Below are 17,497 nucleotides of genomic sequence, written 5' to 3'. Positions count from 1 at the left end.
GGAAAATGTTGGTATCCAAGTTGAGTTGGGCATATCTTACTTGCCCAGTGTTGGAACATATGGTAACTCTGCTGGTCAAAGTTTCCCACTCTGTAACCTTTTGGTCAAGATGCATCGTGAAGGACTTCTCCTCAAGAACCCTCTAATTATTTGGCTTGACAGTTTGCTTTTTAAAAATGTTCAGTTGTTCATGCTTAAACAATGTTTCAGTGGCATTCAAATGGTCTTTTGTCAACACAACCGTGGCAGTTTTCTAAGCCAGACAAATAAGTACTTTGCAGTCACCAAATTCTGATGAACTGGATATGGCTGTTCCCTAAATGGCAGTTGTCCTAAGTATTTATCTTCATCGTACCAAGGTTTTAGCAACATTTTCTGGTAAACAGGGGATTGTTCTACCATTTTTGCCAAATCCCTTTTCATTGCTTGTCATCAGAAGGCCTCTCAAGTTAAGTTGCGCAGAACAAGATATTGAGAAAGTCACACAAGCTTTTTTCTACCTAAACTAGGCTGTTACCTGGCAACTATCTATCAAGAGCCTCCTTTGCTTGGTCACGTTCAGCATCCCGAAATGTTACAAGCCTGACGACGTTCCCCTACCTAAGCGAATGTTTAGCCTTGCAGTAAGCGCCAAGGCAGATCTATTTGCCAACCAGTGCCAAGCCGTTCTCCTCTGAATCCTATCTGCATGGGGGCAACCAGAGCAATGGTGTATGTGTGTTCTTAAAACATGATACCATATCTCAATATCAGATGTCCACTTTGGTCTGGCCTTGCGATAGAAGTTATTTGGAAACCTCTACGGAGTATAATTCTTCCTACTGCATCTCCATATAAAGTATGTGAATGCTAATAAAAATCTTCTGATGTGTCCATTGGATGGGAGTTTCTGCATCCTAGTGACTCTTGTACTAGCAGCCCTAAGATTCCCTTCCTTAAGATGACCCGCCAGCCTCTTCCCTTTGTCTACATCTTATAATATCTTTACTGGAGTGAGAAGGGACTGATGTTAGATACTTTCTGGTAAGTAGGAGGCAGGGCATGAGAGGTGGATGTTATGTTATTGGTATTTTGTAAAGCGCATGAATCACCCGGGGGCATCTCTGCGCTACCTAGTTCAGTTGACGAGAGCAGCGAAAACCCAGAGCATGTCATCAATATAGGAAGGCAGTGGCATACTTTTTTATGCTGGATATAATGTGCTCTAATCTTGCATCCTAGATATCTTATGATTCAGGCAAAGAAGGACTAAGGACTACCAGTGTAAGTGCCACTAGGAACAGAAATGTGTAGTATCATACACATGTAGGGGAAATATCCATATATACATTAAAAAGTCCCTTCCAGCTCAGCATCTTGCTTAGCAAAAAAAAAGCGTCCAACAGCTCAATCCATTGCCGTTGTGTGGGCTGTAACTGGGCAGTAATGTCTCACTGCCTGGTCATTCTTTGACACACATTTTCCCTAGGACTTCACATCTCAATGGACCCAAGGATATCTAGTCCCCACTTAGAAATGATTTTGCCTCATGGTCTGCGGGCACCTGAGGGTCTATTGGTGTCCTTCAAGCCTGAACTTGAAAGGATAAAGTACATTTTCATTCATGGTGATGACTAAGAACATAATTTTGTATAATATGCCATATTTGTCTTACTAGCTATGTTTGTATGCTACGCTTATTATGCTGCGGTTCTTCCAGAATCAATACACGTCTGATATTACTAAATTGTTGTTCTGTATTGTTTTGATTTTCTTTTGGAATCATAAATAAGCTTATGTAAAAAAACATAACCAATTGTATGGGATGCCAGGTGCTTATTGTTATATATGATGTGGTTCCACAAGCGGATCAGTGAAAGACAGCGTTGTGCAACTGTGACACATGCTAGTTCTTTCATACAATTTGCTTGTTTGTTATCTGTTGTCTGGAACAGGCTTCACTTGTTTTTGATGAATGCAGGGCCATGTATGCTCTTACGAAATAGAATACTACTGACAGTGGATATTCATTTTATAATAGCATCCACATTTCATTTCTTTTTCTTGTCTTGTCATAGTCGATGATATACATGTTCCAGCTGTAGCAACGCAGTGAATGACTTGCTTACTTGTGCTTACCGGTGGCACCTCCTTATTTTGTCAAAAGATTGTACTTGTTTTGTGGCATTAGGAAGAGCCCCAAAGTAAAATATGTTCTAGTTCTAGCTAGGGAAGCATAAACAATGTAGTGAAAATATCTGCTCCTAATTGATCAGATGTCTAGTTCATAGTGACACAAGTCAACAAACATGACTTTATCAGGAAACAGACAGATATATAGCACTTGCATCTACATCAGCAACTGAACCAAACTTAGAGCCTTAGTTAGAGTTTGGTGGATGTGGAGTGTATGGCAAAAAGTGATGCATGTCCTTCCCATCTCATTTAGATTGCATAGAGCTGTCAGGTCATGCCCTTCTTTTTGGTAGATGTCGTGCAGCTACCAAACTCTAAATAAGGCACTTTGGGCCTGATTACGATGTTGTTAGAAAAGGCTCTGGATGGGATTTGGTATTGCAGAATCTGTTTCGGAACCCTTGTTTCCAAACGAGTGGTACAGATTTCCCAACAGCCGATTATGATGCCTGGAAAGTGTTCGAGCAGTCCGAATCGGTTCCGAAAGGCATCCAGACAGCCAGAGTCTTTTACAGCTGATTCGTACAACTCTTTGGGCATGGTTTCCAGGCGAGCCATTACGTTGACCGATTCGGACAGCTGTTTTGATTCGGTTTGCCCGAGACGAAACAGCCGCCAGAATCTGTCTTTGGGGGTCCGTTGAGGGCCCCCCTTCATCCGGTGACATACAAATGTAGCCCAAGGAGGTCCCCAAGGGACCCCTCTTCCAAACCATGCACAATGTGACATGCACCATGGGGTGCCCTCTACAGGGTGCACGGTTGTCCACAACTCCCCCTTTTTTCAATGGGAGCCTATGTTCTCATTCAGAACACAGGCTCCCATTGAAGTCAATGCGAGTCCAACTAAACAATGTTGGGAAGATTCATATCGGTCCTCCGGACTCGCAGGACCCAATTCGTGTGGAAACCAGTCCGGAACCAATTAGTTCGGGACAGTTTCCAAACAACTTTGTAATTGGGCCCTTGGTCTGTATTCCTCAAAAACCAATTTGGAAGAAACTTGCACCTCTGATAGCACTGAAAAACCATACAAATGATAAAGTGCATGATAGGTAAATGCCTTGAAAGTAAGCAACACCGCACCACAGCAGTAGATTACATCTGTGGGCATTACCCGTGTTAGGGAAGTTATACAATGCATTGCTAGATCTCACTGTGACAAAATAGCTTCTAGGTGCTAAAATGGATAGAAGCAAAGCAAAGATTAGTCAGACTGAGGGATTTGTTAATTTTTTTAGTTTCTATGAAGGGTTGAATGCTTCAAGTAATATTGTAGTGTATTGTATCCTTTGTAATGTATAAGCTCCAGAGGGAGCAGATTTTGCACATGGTATACAATAATGAAGTACAGAAATAGAAACAAGCAGGAGTGACCATTAGTGATAGGTAATAGGCGATGAGATAATAATGCGGGTGCTAAAGACAGAAAGAAGTAAAGCATAACATCCAGAAGAGAGAGAAGACAAAGTTAATGAGTAGGCAAAGACTAGAGAATGAATATAAACATAAGTAATCAAACACAATAAAAGAAGAAGTGAAAATACTTAGTAGTTCCTATGGAGAAGGCAAAGCGAAGTCACTTGTTGCTAGGTAGTCACTCTGCAGTCAAGCTACAATGTAACATATACAAGACCATTTTACATGGCCAAGCTAACACTTTGAACTGATAGAATAATCAACCACTATGTGCAAGCAATAACCGTTGACTTTCAAAGCCACTATCAGGCTTGTATAGTCACTCGTATTTCTTAAAATCAATTAGTTGGTTGAACGTAAACGGCAGAGAGAGAGAGGTTGCAAGACTGTCACAGTCACTGATCTGTCCCAAAGCATTTCACCCTGACAATGTTTTGAGAGTCAAGTGGCACTTGCTCCTCCGCCACCCCCATGAAAGAGATAGGCTCTTTGAATGGTAGCTGTCCTGAAGAAGTCACAAGCTTTGGGAACTTTCCATGCCTCACTCCTGGTTCACTTTATAACCTTGTTTCTTAGACAGTTCAGTTAGGGCCAGATCATTAGAGAGGCTAATGTTCTTGGACTCTTCGCTCTGGAGGATGGAGTCGATACATATTATGGCTGTACGGCTGCTTTGAATCTTGTGTTGCTCCTCAGCATTGTTTTTCCATTGTGTATGGAAGTAAACCGACAAACAAGATTTACACGGCCATATTCTACCTTATGATTCCCAGAGCTCTCTTTTTGGCTACTTTCTTATTGGGGGCAGGTGATAAAGGAAGCACAGTGTTTGCTATAGAAAACAAATACAATCCTATCCTCTTATGGCTGTGTACTTCTCTATGGACATAAGCTCCGCACAACAGATGGAATTCCAAGGTCTAAAGATTGAAGGAATAAAGCCCTGAAGAATGGCAACTCTATCTGCAGTATCTCTCTTCCACTGTAGCACCCATCCACTCCAATCCAAAACAATCTGCCCCACTCGAGTCTGCCCCACTCCAATCCACCCAACTCCAATCTAAAACGATCTGCCCCACTCCAACCTGTCCCAGTGCAATCCAAATCAATCTGCCCACTTCAATCTGCCCCACCCAAATATAAAACAATCGGCCTCACTCCAATCCATCCCACTCCAGTCTTCCCCACTCCAATCCAAAACAATCTGCCACACTCCAATGTACCCCAACCCCAAACAATCTGCCCCACTCCAATCATTTCCATTCCACTGCAATCCACCCCTCGCTCCACTCCAATCCACCTCACCCCAGTCCACCAACTCATCCCAATTCACCCCACTCAACCCTCTACAATCCACCCCACACCAATCCACCCTAATCCATTGTACCCCACCCCAATCTAATCCACCTCATCCTAATCCAATCCACCCTAATCTCTCCCCAATCCACCCACTCCAATCCATTCCATCCCACTCCAATCCAAAACAATCGGCCCCACTCCAAATTGCCCACACCAATATGCCCCACTCCAATCCAAAACAATCTACCCTACTCAATCCAAAGCGATCCGTCCAATCCAGAACAATCTGTCCCACTCCATTGCAAACAATCTGCCCCACTTCAATCTGTCCACTCCAATCCAAAACAATCTGTCCCACTCCAATCCAAAACAATCTGCCTTACTCCAATTCGAAACAATCAGCCCCACTCCAAACTGCCCACTCCAATACAAAACAATTGACCCTGCTCTAGATCAAACCAATTCACCCTACTCCAATCCAGCCCACTCACCCCAATTCAGTCGATCTCACCTCAATCCAGTCCACTTTACCCCAATCCAATCCAATCCACCCCCTCCAATCCTCCCCAACCCAGACCAGCCAAATCCACCCCATCCCAATACAGTTCACTTCAATCCAGTACATCCCACACCAATCCAATTCACTCCACCCCAGTCTACTCCACCCCAATCCAAATTAACCCACTAAATCCCATCTACCTCATTCCAATTCAGTCAACCCCAATCCACCCCACTGCAATCCAGCCTACTCCAATCCACGCCACCCCACCCTTACCCCACACCAATCCAAGTGACCTTCACACCAATCCAATTCACCCCACTCAAATTCACCCTACTCCATTCCACCCCACTCCAATCCAATCCACCCCACCGCGTCCCAAATTCAATACACCACATCCCATCCTATTTTAATCCACCCAACTCCAATATAGTCTACTTCAGCCAGTACACCCCACCCCAATCAACCCCACTCCACTGCAGTCCAATCCACCCCACTCTACTAAAATCCACTTCACTCTGCCCCAATCCAATCCATCACATCCCAGTTCTGCCCACTCAATTCATTCCATGCAGCTCACCACACTCCAATCCAATCCACCCCACTCAGCCAATCTACCTCAATCCAATCCAGTACACCCCAATCAAATTCACCCCACTCTGATTCACCCCACTCCAGTCCAATCCACCCCAGTCCAGCCCACCCCAATCCAATCCACCTGACTCCAATTCACCCAACTAATTCCACACCCCCAGTCTAGTCCAATCCACCTCCTCCATCCACCTCGAATTCACCTCACTCCAAACCACCCTACTCTAATCCAATCAACAACACCCCAAACCACCCCAGCCCAAGCCAATCTAATTCTCCCCACCCCAAACTAATCTAATCCTCCTCACTCCTAACCACCCCAGTCCAGTACTCCTCATCCTATTTCAATCCACTCAGGCTACAACACTCTACTCTTCCCCCAGTCCTCATCAGAACACTCCACGCCACTAACTTTTAGCCATGCTGAACAGCAGCTACAGTGGTGTACAACATGGCAAAAACACATCGACAACGCCAATAGCTCTTGTATAGGCAAGACCTATGACTTTGCCAATGCTTGTTAAGAAAAGCCTTTACACAGAGACTGTCCCTGTGTTATGTCTGATTAGTATACTGTAGGCTGTGCTTTCTTCTGGACGAAAGCAACCCTAGCTTGCCTGTAACCTTATGAGGCTGTCAGTTTATCTAACAAATAGCTCATATTTTCAATTCTTTTTTTCAGACGATTGGGAGAAAATTGCTGCCCGCTTCATCAACGCAGGAACCAGTGAAACTGGAAGCCGATGGACGAACAAAAAGTAGGTCGAAATTGTGTTTATTTTCTTCGCCTCTATCTATTGCCTCGAATTCAGTTGAAATCAAGAGTGTGCCCTCTAGCAGGACAGCAATGTGAAGAGGTGCAGTGTCTGTTATTTGACTGTTGTTGTCACTGGGGTGATGTACTTTTTTGTCTTGTCTCAATCTAAAAGTCTCTTGGCCTTTGTTTGCATGAATCGAGATTAGCAAGCATGAAAGGCATGTCTCTGGTGTTGGTGTGCCCTAATACCAGCAAAGCATTTAATGGTGTTATCTAATAACCTTATTGAGAGCGTGTTGTTCGTTCCTGTGTGTGTGTTGCATGACTCTATATCAAGGTCATTAATATTGACCTACAATAATATTGCATCCAGTACATCGGCAACCACTACATCGTCAAGGTAAGTACATTAGTATCATGATTACCTCCATATCGTCTCCCTAACCCTGTAAAGTATCATAATAATATCATAATCAATTATGTTAATAATAACAATAATATTAATGGTAATAAATATTAATGGTAATAATTTTATGAAACGATTACTCAAGTTTAAAATAAAGCAATTAAATTGCATCAGATACATTTAAATATGCAAATCTTCAAACTCATTAGGAATCGTTACACCTGATTTACAAATATGTCAACTAAAGGGGGGGACCCGGGTTCGAGTCTCAGCAACAACGCTCAACATACTGCGATTCTGTGCAAATCGCCTAATCTCCCCTTGCCTAACAAAAAAAAAATGAATGTGTCCATCTTTAACTAAACTGGTGCTCATGTAAAGGGCTCGGATACCCTGAAAAATAAAAAGTTCTAGAATCCGTGTCAAACTAATGTAATTCAGTTTTGCGTATTTTGCTGGAGAGCTGAGCAAAGGTTTGTTTGGATTTTAAAATGGGAAAATGCAACTTTCTTGTTCCCCTCTTTAAGTTTTGCTACCCCTCCCCCTGCTCTGTCCAAAACTTGACATGCCAACACTTGTGAACTATGGTTTTTGATCAAAAGTTCATAAGCAATTCAAGTAACACTACAGGTATGATTAGATCTGGGTTCCAGTTGAAACGGTGATTTTTGGTTTGTTTTTAGTTTCGGCGGAGTTTGATGAATTTGCACAAAGATTCCAAATAAATTGTGAATGGTTGGCATGTCAGTTCTCACCCAGTTCTTTCTGGTTGGAGTGTAAATTAAGGTGGGTGGGCCAAAAAAACTAGCATTATTATATTAGCTCCCATTGGAAACTTAGTTGTTTGCTATAGTAAAACAGAATTGTAAAAAAAACTCAACATAAAACTAGAACTTCACTCAAAGTGTGACATCATCATTCATGACATTTCAAATGACATCATTCATGACATCACTCATGACATTGACAGCAAGCTGAGGTACCAATGTTCTGTGTTTATCAATGTAAAGTGGGGGTTGAAGAGCTACAGGACCAGGCTTTGTGTCCAACCTCTTTGAGCATTCATCTGGCACTTCATATGCCCTTCGGCTGTCCATACTAGAAGTTGGTCACAGGGCATTGGCAGGCCCTGTGAGCATCCCTCCATAGGTGACCAACATCCTTTGCGTATCACCTTCTACTGTCAACAATGGGCCCTGAGCCCAACCATCCATGGGTAGGTAAACCCCTACTGTACATGGCCTTTAGCCAAGTGCAGCAATGATTGGCCACAGGGAATGGCATTTGGCAAAACCTGCACCCAACGATCACCAGGCGATCAATCCCAAGCTTTCGTGTTCTTGCGCAGCAGATATTGGCCACTGGGCCTGACCTATAGCCAGGCCATACATACAACTCTCGCAAATCCTTACTGCAGACAACTTTGTGTTATGTATGGCAGGGGTTGGCTGCAGGGCCTGGCTATCAGTCAGGGCCTGCATCGAAATGATCATGGACAGCCAACCACCACTGAACATGGCCTTCAGCCTTGCACAGTGGTAGTTATCCAGAAGGTCTGGATTATGGCAAGGCCATGCATCTGATCGTTTGCAGACAGCCAAACCTGCTGTGTAGGCCTTCAGCACAATGCCTGGCAAAAAGAGCAGCTCAATGCTGAGGAAAGGAAGAGGGACGAAATAGAGGCGAGTACATCTTCTTCAGTGTGGCAGCATGCCACCTCCAGTCCCCCTGGAAAGCAGCTGCCTGAAGATATCTTTAAAGAGGAGAAAGAACATATTGACCCTTTTTTATAGCTATATGATTGCATTGTTTGGTTTCTCACTAAGAAATCTCATGTCATAGAACAGGACATGAGTGATGTAATTTGCATTGCATGGAGAGGGCATCAGCACCAATCACCAACCAGGGCACATGACTGACTATGTCATGTAACAATATAAAAAGTGCAATTTTGACCGTGGCAGACCTACTGGCTTTGTCAAAGGGCCAAAATACCAAATTAATAGTGGCTGGGCCTATTGACTTTACTAGGTGGTCTGCACATCAACATATATTAGGCAGACCGATTGGCTTTGTAAAAAAAATCACCAATAGCTATAATAAAATGTATATTTCATAAATTCATAAATTGCAATGTTTAATAATACTGATTGATTCAGGGTATTTTTTATATATATATTTTATTAAATAAAATATTAAATATGTCTGAGTCTTTTCTTAACATCTTTCAGGCCACAAAATGCAGCCATAGAATCAACCTCAACATGGCACTGCACTCCAGCTAAAGAGCAAACCGCTCCAGCTCAGAGTGCTTTAAAAAAATAATCCTGAGGTCATGGTTTCAATGACCCAGGAGATTTACTGAGTTTTGTTATGTTGCAGTCCCTGCACCCCACCAAAACATCAGAAAAAATGGTCAATGGTGCCCCAGCTTCTTCTAGGGGCACCAACAAGTAGTAATTCAAAAAAGTCCTAGGACACTAAAGGGCGCTCCTTACAGGAGCTGTGAATAATAAATGAGTGTCTCCTGCCACTCATGTATTCTTTTTTTGGCTTTTTAAAAAACTTTTTTGAGTGCCCCAGTTCCCAGCCAGGGCACACAGTTTTTTTAATTTCTATAATTTGGGGACTGTGTGGGCAGGCCCAATGCCGTCTGAGCCCTTGCTGGGTCCCCACCAGCACCGTTACCAGGTGGCAGCGGAAGGCACCATTTTGTTTAACAGTGGGTGCCGCAGTGCCAAATCTTTGTGAGCCGTGGGCAGGCGTTGTGGGGGACCTCAATTCCCCTGCGGCCCCTGCCAGCTCCCCAGCCATTATCCTTTGTGGTGCTGGTGGGAGAGGGTTCAGTAACTTTGTTTTCTGGTAGAGCGGGGGAGCGGGGGCAGGGTATTCCCGCACTCTCCCAGGCAGGGAACTACAGTGTCCCTGGGGATGCAGCTCTATCGGGCCCCGGGGGATGGTGTCCGTGGGAGCAATCAACTGCTTTCCATTGATGCAAATGCATTAGGCCCCGGGGGATGGGGGTCACCAGATCCACTAAAAGGCTAGGGGAGGGGGCTTCATATTGAAACAACAAAAGACGCCATAACATCTAAAAATGGAAAGCACACAAAGAACTTCAAAGCAACCAATAAAAAAAAAAAATATATATATATATATATATATATATATATATATCTTCACTGAAAAAACCATAGGTTTCAGGCCTTGTATAGTTAGGAATTAGCTTTTAAAAAACCTTTGAAATTCACTCAAAAATCAATAAGTTTTAGGGGTGTTATAGTTAGCTGGACATTTCACTCATACAAAACCATTGAAATTGCTCCTATATAGTTAGTTGTACTAACTATATTTCGCGCACCCGCAATGCACTGCTGATGTCACATATTAGTTCATTCATGACATGGTCAGTGACATCACTGATGACATCTCAAGACCTTTTCAATATTAGATATGCAGGCTAATGATATACCATACATGGTGTCATTAAAACCCTATAATAGGTCATAACAGAGGAAATCACACCTACTAATTAATAACATTGAATTAACAAATATTATCTGTGTAAAAATTGTTTGACCAAAATCTTATTGCAAAGTGGCGGTTTCCTTTGATATGCCTCATAAAAAGTAGAATAAATTAAAATGAACATCTAAAATACAGTCTAAGATTCAACATTGGTTGTCAACATAATTAGCTCATAAAACAAAGGGAAAGTAACACAAATAAAGGGCAAGTGCAAAACATTAATTAATGCTCAATTCATCACAAATAGTGAGCTATTGTCCTACATAGCAAACAAAAAACATTTTAGTGTTTAAAGGGAGCAGTAGATAAGCCATTTTTAGCAAATATACAAAGTGCAAGTGCACTGTGAACATTTGGCAAAAAGTGCAAATTGTGTGGTAACAGTGAATATATATATACCTGTACGTATGTGTAACAAAATCCCATATGCCTAGTGGTAAACTCATTACAAATATATTGCAAGTGCAATATTAATAACATTTGACTGGGGCATACAAATTGATGTCAAGCAATACCAAGCAGCAAATGGAGAAAGTGCATACAGTACAGATTAGTCAGAAGGTTAAAGATACAGTTAGATAAAACCCTGCTAAAACAAGCCAAAACCATGTAAAACCAGGAAAGACCTAGTAAAAACCAGGTAAGACCAAGTAAAACTAGATAAAAAATATGCTAAAAACCGGGCTCTAAAAAACCATAACCTTAAAAATATCTATGAGGGGTACAGATCATCACTAACATTTCAGAACATCAATCTAAAGGAAGCTATGTAAATCTTCTCCTGTGTTGAGGCCATTTGGCATTCTGGTATCCAATGTTAGAATATACCGGGATTCTAACTGCTGACGTTTCTTTTCTCTATTCCCACCTCTAACTGACTTGGGTACTGAGTCAATTACAAAGTAACTCAAGTCGTTAGATTGTTCTGATGTACAAGTTTAAAATTACAAGCGACTGGATAACTCGAATCAGATTTGCCTACAGCTCGGAGATATTGCAGTATACGATTGAATACATGTAATTTGGTACTGCCCACATATTTTAAGTGGCATGAGTTTTCCAATACGTATACCACAAATTCTGTTTTGCAAGTAAACATCCCTTTGATCTTAGTAGGTCTAGATTCAAAAGCTGTAGAATATTCAGTAGTATTTTTTCCAAATTTACACTCTCTGCATGAACTGCATTAAAGAAACCTGTCCTTTTTGATAACCAATTGCCAGAGACTGACACTTCTGGGCTAGTTTTGACAAGTGCGTCCCTCATCGAGGGAGCACGTCTAAATGTCCAAGATGGACGTTCTGGCAACATTTTTGACAACGTCAGATCAGTCAATATTATAGGCCAGTTCCTTAGTATGGTTTTCCTCACTTGTTTTTTCTGGTTACTATAGGTGGTCATCAATCTTACTGCATCATTCATTTCGGAAAGATTACCTCTCTGAATCAATAGAGGCGATATTAGTAGTGGTGTCCTGTAAGCAATCCTCTCTAGAGTGACTATTAGCTCTCACCTAGGCAGTCCTTAAATCTTTAGTTTTGTACCCTCGAGCACTGCATCTTTGAAGGGCTTCTGACTGACAATTTTGAAGATCTGTTTCTGAACTGCAAATTCTCCTTATCCTTAAAGTCACCATACGGAATGCTCTTAAGATGGTTCGGTTGGGAGCTGCTGGCGTGCAGTACAGAATTGCCAGCCATACTTTTTCTGTGGAGTTTGGTGTTTATAAAAGCATTCTCAGCATAAAATTCAACGTCTAGAAATTGTACACATTGGTTGCTTATGTGGGCAGTAAATTCCAGATTAAACTCATTATTATTGATGGTTTCTACAAAGCTTTTAGCCGAATCAACAGTACCTTTCCAAATGACACAGACATAGTCTATAAATACCCACCAATGAAGTATGTGGGCATCATACAGTTTCTCAGGGGTGGTCCTGAGGACATGTTCCCCCCCCCCCCCCACCAGCCAGCGTGAAGACACTCGTAGCTGGGAGAGAAGCATGCCCCCATCGCCACTCCACGTAGCTGTTGATGAACTTCTTTGTTGAAAATAAAATAATTATTCATGAGCCATAGCTCAATCATTCTCAGCAGCATCACATTATGTTGGTCAAATTCAATACTGTGTTTGTTCAAAAAATGTTTCACTGCTTCCAATCCACCAGAGTGACGAATACTTGTGTATAGGGAACAAATGTCCATCACCATAAATAGACACTTCTCATTCCAAGTAACATTCTGTAATTTACACAAGTGACCCATGTCTCTAATATAGGAAGGAAGGTTCTTCACGAAATCATGTAAAAAGTAGTTCACATATTTTGATATCGGTTCTAGGATACTTTTCTGGGTTGATATTATTGGTCTCCCAGGAACTGGTATAACGTTTTTGTGGATTTTGATGATAAAATAAAGTACTGATGTAATTGGGTGATCATTTAAAAAAAAACAAAAAAAACAATATTCATTATTACTCAGTAATGCTGTTCTTTTCCATTGAGCTAGTTCCTTGAAAATCAGATCTTTAATCACTTTGAGGTCATTGAAGGTGGCTTTTCTATAGCAGGATGCATCTTTTAAATGTCGTTCCGCTTCCTCCAGATAAAGTGCCCTCGGCCATAACACAATGTTGCCCCCTTTATCGGCTTTATTGATTATCAAATTGCCATTGTTTCGTAGTTTGCTCATTAAGTTGGTGTATTGTTTTTCTGAATATTTTCTATGTTTCAATTTATTCAACACTTTATGGTTAAGTTTTTTTATATCTTCAATAAGACAGTCATTGAAGGTATCTATAGCCTCTTTTGGCATTAAGGGGATGACATTCGAAGGTGGACGAAACGGACTTGGATAGGGACTCTTTTTCGAATTCCCACCATTTGAAGCTCCTTTGTGTGGAGTTAATAGTATTTTCGTTATTCTAGGCCAACAAATGTTTAATTTTTAGTGCACCAAAGTCTGATACTTGAAGAGAAGCGCTGGTTAACCCATGCGGCACATTTAGTGATGCAGCTTCAGTTGACTTGCTAAGTTTAAAGTATTTGAGGAGCTTAAGTTTACGTATAAATTTGAAAACATCAACCCAAGTTTGCACATATTTGAAACCATTCACTGGACAAAATGACAACCCCAATATATACATTTCAGTCGTGTGCAGTCTGACTGTTTAATTGCATAAACTGGTGGTTAAGATTTGCTGGGCAGGCGTGAACTAGCACTTCCACTGCTATGAAATGCAATAAAATACAAATAGATTTCTCCTGTCGTTGCTGCTGCGCGCAACTTTGTGTTACTTTGTAGGAGCCACTTGGGGAGTTATTATACATGAAATGAATAACGCGGAGACTTGAACCCGCTTCCCCAGTTTTAAAGTCTTCAGCTCATGTTATTATGCCACACCATCTCTCACAATCGGCTTTTTAGTGAGTTGTTATGTCTGTTTCCCTCATTTAGTTACCTTCCCTCACTTAGTTACCCTCCCTCCATGTGTCCATCCTTAACCCCGTCGTCCCATTTGTTTTCCTGAGCGCCCAAACACTGCACTCAACACAGCACAGGTGAAAGCAAAAAACCTGGGAAATGCATTTGTTCGCTCCAGGTGTGACGGAGGGAAATTTGTTACACATGCAATTTTTGAAGGATTGTTTTTGGGAAATAGAATAAAAAAAGTTATTTGTGTGTTATGTTATGTTAAAGGATTTTGATACCGCGCTCATACACCAATTGGTTTCTTGGCGCTCGAAGACAGTGGACTAGGGCGCAGGGGGTGTAGACCGCTAACCGTGGGCAAGACCGAACAAATGAGTTTTTAAAGATTTGCGAAAGGAGGGATAGTCAGGGATGAGCCGAATGGGGAGGGGAAGGGAGTTCCAAGTAGATGGGGCAAGGAAGGAGAAGCCAGCACCACCGTGCTTCTTGCGTCTGAACCTAGGAGTGACCAACAGATTGTGGGCAGAGGATCTAAGGTGTCGGGGAGGGATGTAAGGGTGTAAGCAAAGAGAAATAAAAGCAGGAGCGGAGACAAAAAGAGATTTGAAAACGGTGCAGCCAAGTTTGAAGATGCATCGTTGCGCAACAGGGAGCCAGTGCAGAGTTTTTAACAGTGGGGTGACATGTTGAAGTTTTGGTTGCTGAAAAATTAATCTGGCAGCCTGATTTTGCACCAGTTGAAGCCGTTGAAGATGGTAGGCTGGAATCCCCACGTATAGACAGTTGGCATAGTCTAAACGTGAGGTAACCAAGGCCAGGATGACAAGGATAAGAGCCTCTGGGGACAGGTACTTTCGGATCTTCCCGATCCTGCGAAGATGGAAAAAGCAGGCCGAGGTAACAGCATTGATGTGCGGCCGCATCGAAAGGTCACTGGAGATGACAACACCTAGGCTCTTCACGGAGTCAACTGGGCAGGGAGGGGGGCCGAGGGCAGGGGGCCAGAAGTTGGAAGTCCAAGGATGATGGGGCCCGCCTATCAGGACCAGCTCTGTCTTGCTAGGGTTGAGCTTCAGCTGGCTGAAGTTCATCCACTCGTAGATGGAGAGCATGGTGGTTTGGAAATTAGAGCAGGAAAGATGAGAAGAGTCAATAGGAAAGATAAGTTGTAAATCATCTGCATAATTAAAAGTGGTAACAGAAGAGTGACGGAGAGAGACCAGAAGAGGCTGCATATAAAGATTAAACAGGAGGGGGGATAAAGCAGAACCCTGGGGGACACCGCAAGAAAGTGAAGTGGAAGGGGCAGAAAAGGAGGATAGGTGAACAGATTGGGTCCGGAGTTGGACAAAGGATACGATCCAAGACAGGGCCAGGCCCGATATCCCAGCATTTCTGACACGGTCGACCAAGATGTCGTGGTCGACCGTGTCGAAAGCGGCCGAAAGATCAAGTAGCACCAGGGCCTGGGCCAAGTTCTTGTCCGCCCCCTGTCTCAGCGTGTCCATAACCGCTGTCACCACTGCCTCCGTAGAATGGGAGGGTCTGAAACCAGCCTGTTGGTCATCGAGGAAATGAGTCTCCTCGATGAAAGAGCCCAGGCAGCGGGTGACATAGGTTTCCAGGACCTTCCCCAGATATGGCAGAAGGGAGATAGGTCGGTAGTTACCCAGTACCGCAGGATCGGAACCGGGTTTTTTGACAATAGGTACCACCACAGCGCTTTTGAAGGCATTGGGGACAGAGCCTGTGGAGAGTGACCGGTTTAAGAGGTCCAGAGGAGGGTAGGGACATGACATGAAGGCATCTCAAAGGATTTGGGGGGGACAACAATCCTTGGGGGAGCCTGAGCCCACAGCCGAGAGTAGTGAGCGGAAGATGTCTAAAGAAATCGGGGGAAAAACATTCAGGGAATGGGGGTTCAGAGGAGGAAGGGCGCTGATGTGAGACCTAGTGGTGGGGGGAATATTGTTTTTGATTGTGGCAATTTTATCAATGAAAAAAGAATTGATTTACTTAACTCCAGCCCCACCCCCTTTTTTCCCTCCAATTCCGCATAACGAAATTCAAGTTTGGAGACGGGGGTGGTCTTACACAGACATAGGGACCCAAAAACAAAACAAAAAATGTATTTTTCCGCATGTTTAGGTCTCGTCCTACGCAACGCGCATGCGTTTCATAGGAGGGGACCTAATGCCATTGGCAGAGCTTTTTCAGCAAAGAAGTGCACGCGTTGCATTGCTTGCAGTGCAACGCGTGCACATGTTGGCGATTTACTTTCGGGAGCGCGCGGAGCCATATGGTCGCACGCTCCCGAAAGGAAATTGCCCATGCCCCCTCCCCCTGCTGCCACTTTCACTGCCGCGCGGCTTTACTGCCACGAGGCCAATGCTCACCAAAGCACATGCAAACATCAGCCTGCGAATAACATATTGGCTGAATGAGATGCCGACTTCAGTACTTAATAAGGTAGGATATAAAATGCTAATTTCTGCTCGGCGGCCGGGTGGTGTTATACACACATTTGTGAGTCTGGCACATTTCATGTTGCAGTTTGCAAAATATTTAATCCTGAATCGAAGAGCGCTCACTAGTTTGCGTCGTGGAGCTGATGTTGCACTTGTGCCACCTGCATCAGCCCTGACCCTGTCCGGATGCGAGTATACACAGCAACCCGTGCACGCATATCGCGAGAACCGCTCTTCCTGTCGCCGAGCGCTGTAGGCTGCCCGCACAGCTCTCGCGAGAACAGACCGGACCCATCATGGTGGAAGGTATTGCTTGCTTGTTCAGTGGGTGCCAGGGTCGTGTTTCAGGGGGTGGTGGGAGGGCGCCTGTGGTTCTGTAAATGCACCCAACCTCCTGGGGTCACCCGCTTACTGTTCCCGGGTGAGCAGCTGGGTTAAAATCCCACCATCTTAAGTGATCTGGTCCAGGCCCTGCTGAGGCTGGAGCCGGCTCAGCTGTCATATCATAGATAGTGCCACTGAAATTTGTTATCAAAATGTCCCTTTCCCAACTTTTACACTTGTGCTTGTATCCTTTCTCCCAGCAAAATACAACTACTACTTTGCCTTCAGCAAAACCTGAACTTGCCAGTTACAAACCCTGAAGTCTCAGTAGATTATAGTATGGCTTTACTCTTCAAAGTCTGCATCCTGATATTACTATATTTTTTGTACAACCCAAGAGGCATGTTTTGACTCTGGAATAGGACGTATTACATTTCCTTTTTTACCTTGAATAGTAGTTGGGGTTAGTTTAGAAAGTAGAGAATAACGTGTTAAATGAGGCTTAGAGGGGTGGAGTGCCTTTGTATAAGAAATGGGCATTTGTGGATTTGAACTTCTCTTAAGTGCTTGGAGTTAAATCTGGCTCAGTAAAAACAGTC

At 43.2% G+C, this 17,497-nt stretch overlaps 1 protein-coding gene across 1 annotated transcript in view; it reads left to right on the top strand.

Moving 5' to 3' along the window:
* LOC147670601 (SH3 domain-containing kinase-binding protein 1-like) overlaps window positions 1-17,497 on the top strand; it is a gene marked incomplete at both ends in the record, with an annotated part of 258,766 nt that overhangs the window by 221,402 nt on the left and 19,867 nt on the right. Inside the window, one exon of the mRNA XM_086948138.1 lies at window positions 6,665-6,740. Within this exon, the coding sequence (XP_086804264.1) occupies window positions 6,665-6,740 (76 nt within the window). The remainder of the gene's footprint in view (window positions 1-6,664; window positions 6,741-17,497) is intronic.

Source organism: Lissotriton vulgaris, unplaced genomic scaffold, assembly GCF_964263255.1.
Source record: "Lissotriton vulgaris unplaced genomic scaffold, aLisVul1.2 SCAFFOLD_3152, whole genome shotgun sequence".
Lineage (NCBI taxonomy): Eukaryota > Metazoa > Chordata > Amphibia > Caudata > Salamandridae > Lissotriton > Lissotriton vulgaris.
The sequence above is the reverse complement of the archived record's forward strand: the minus strand, read 5'-3'. Positions and strand labels throughout refer to the sequence as shown.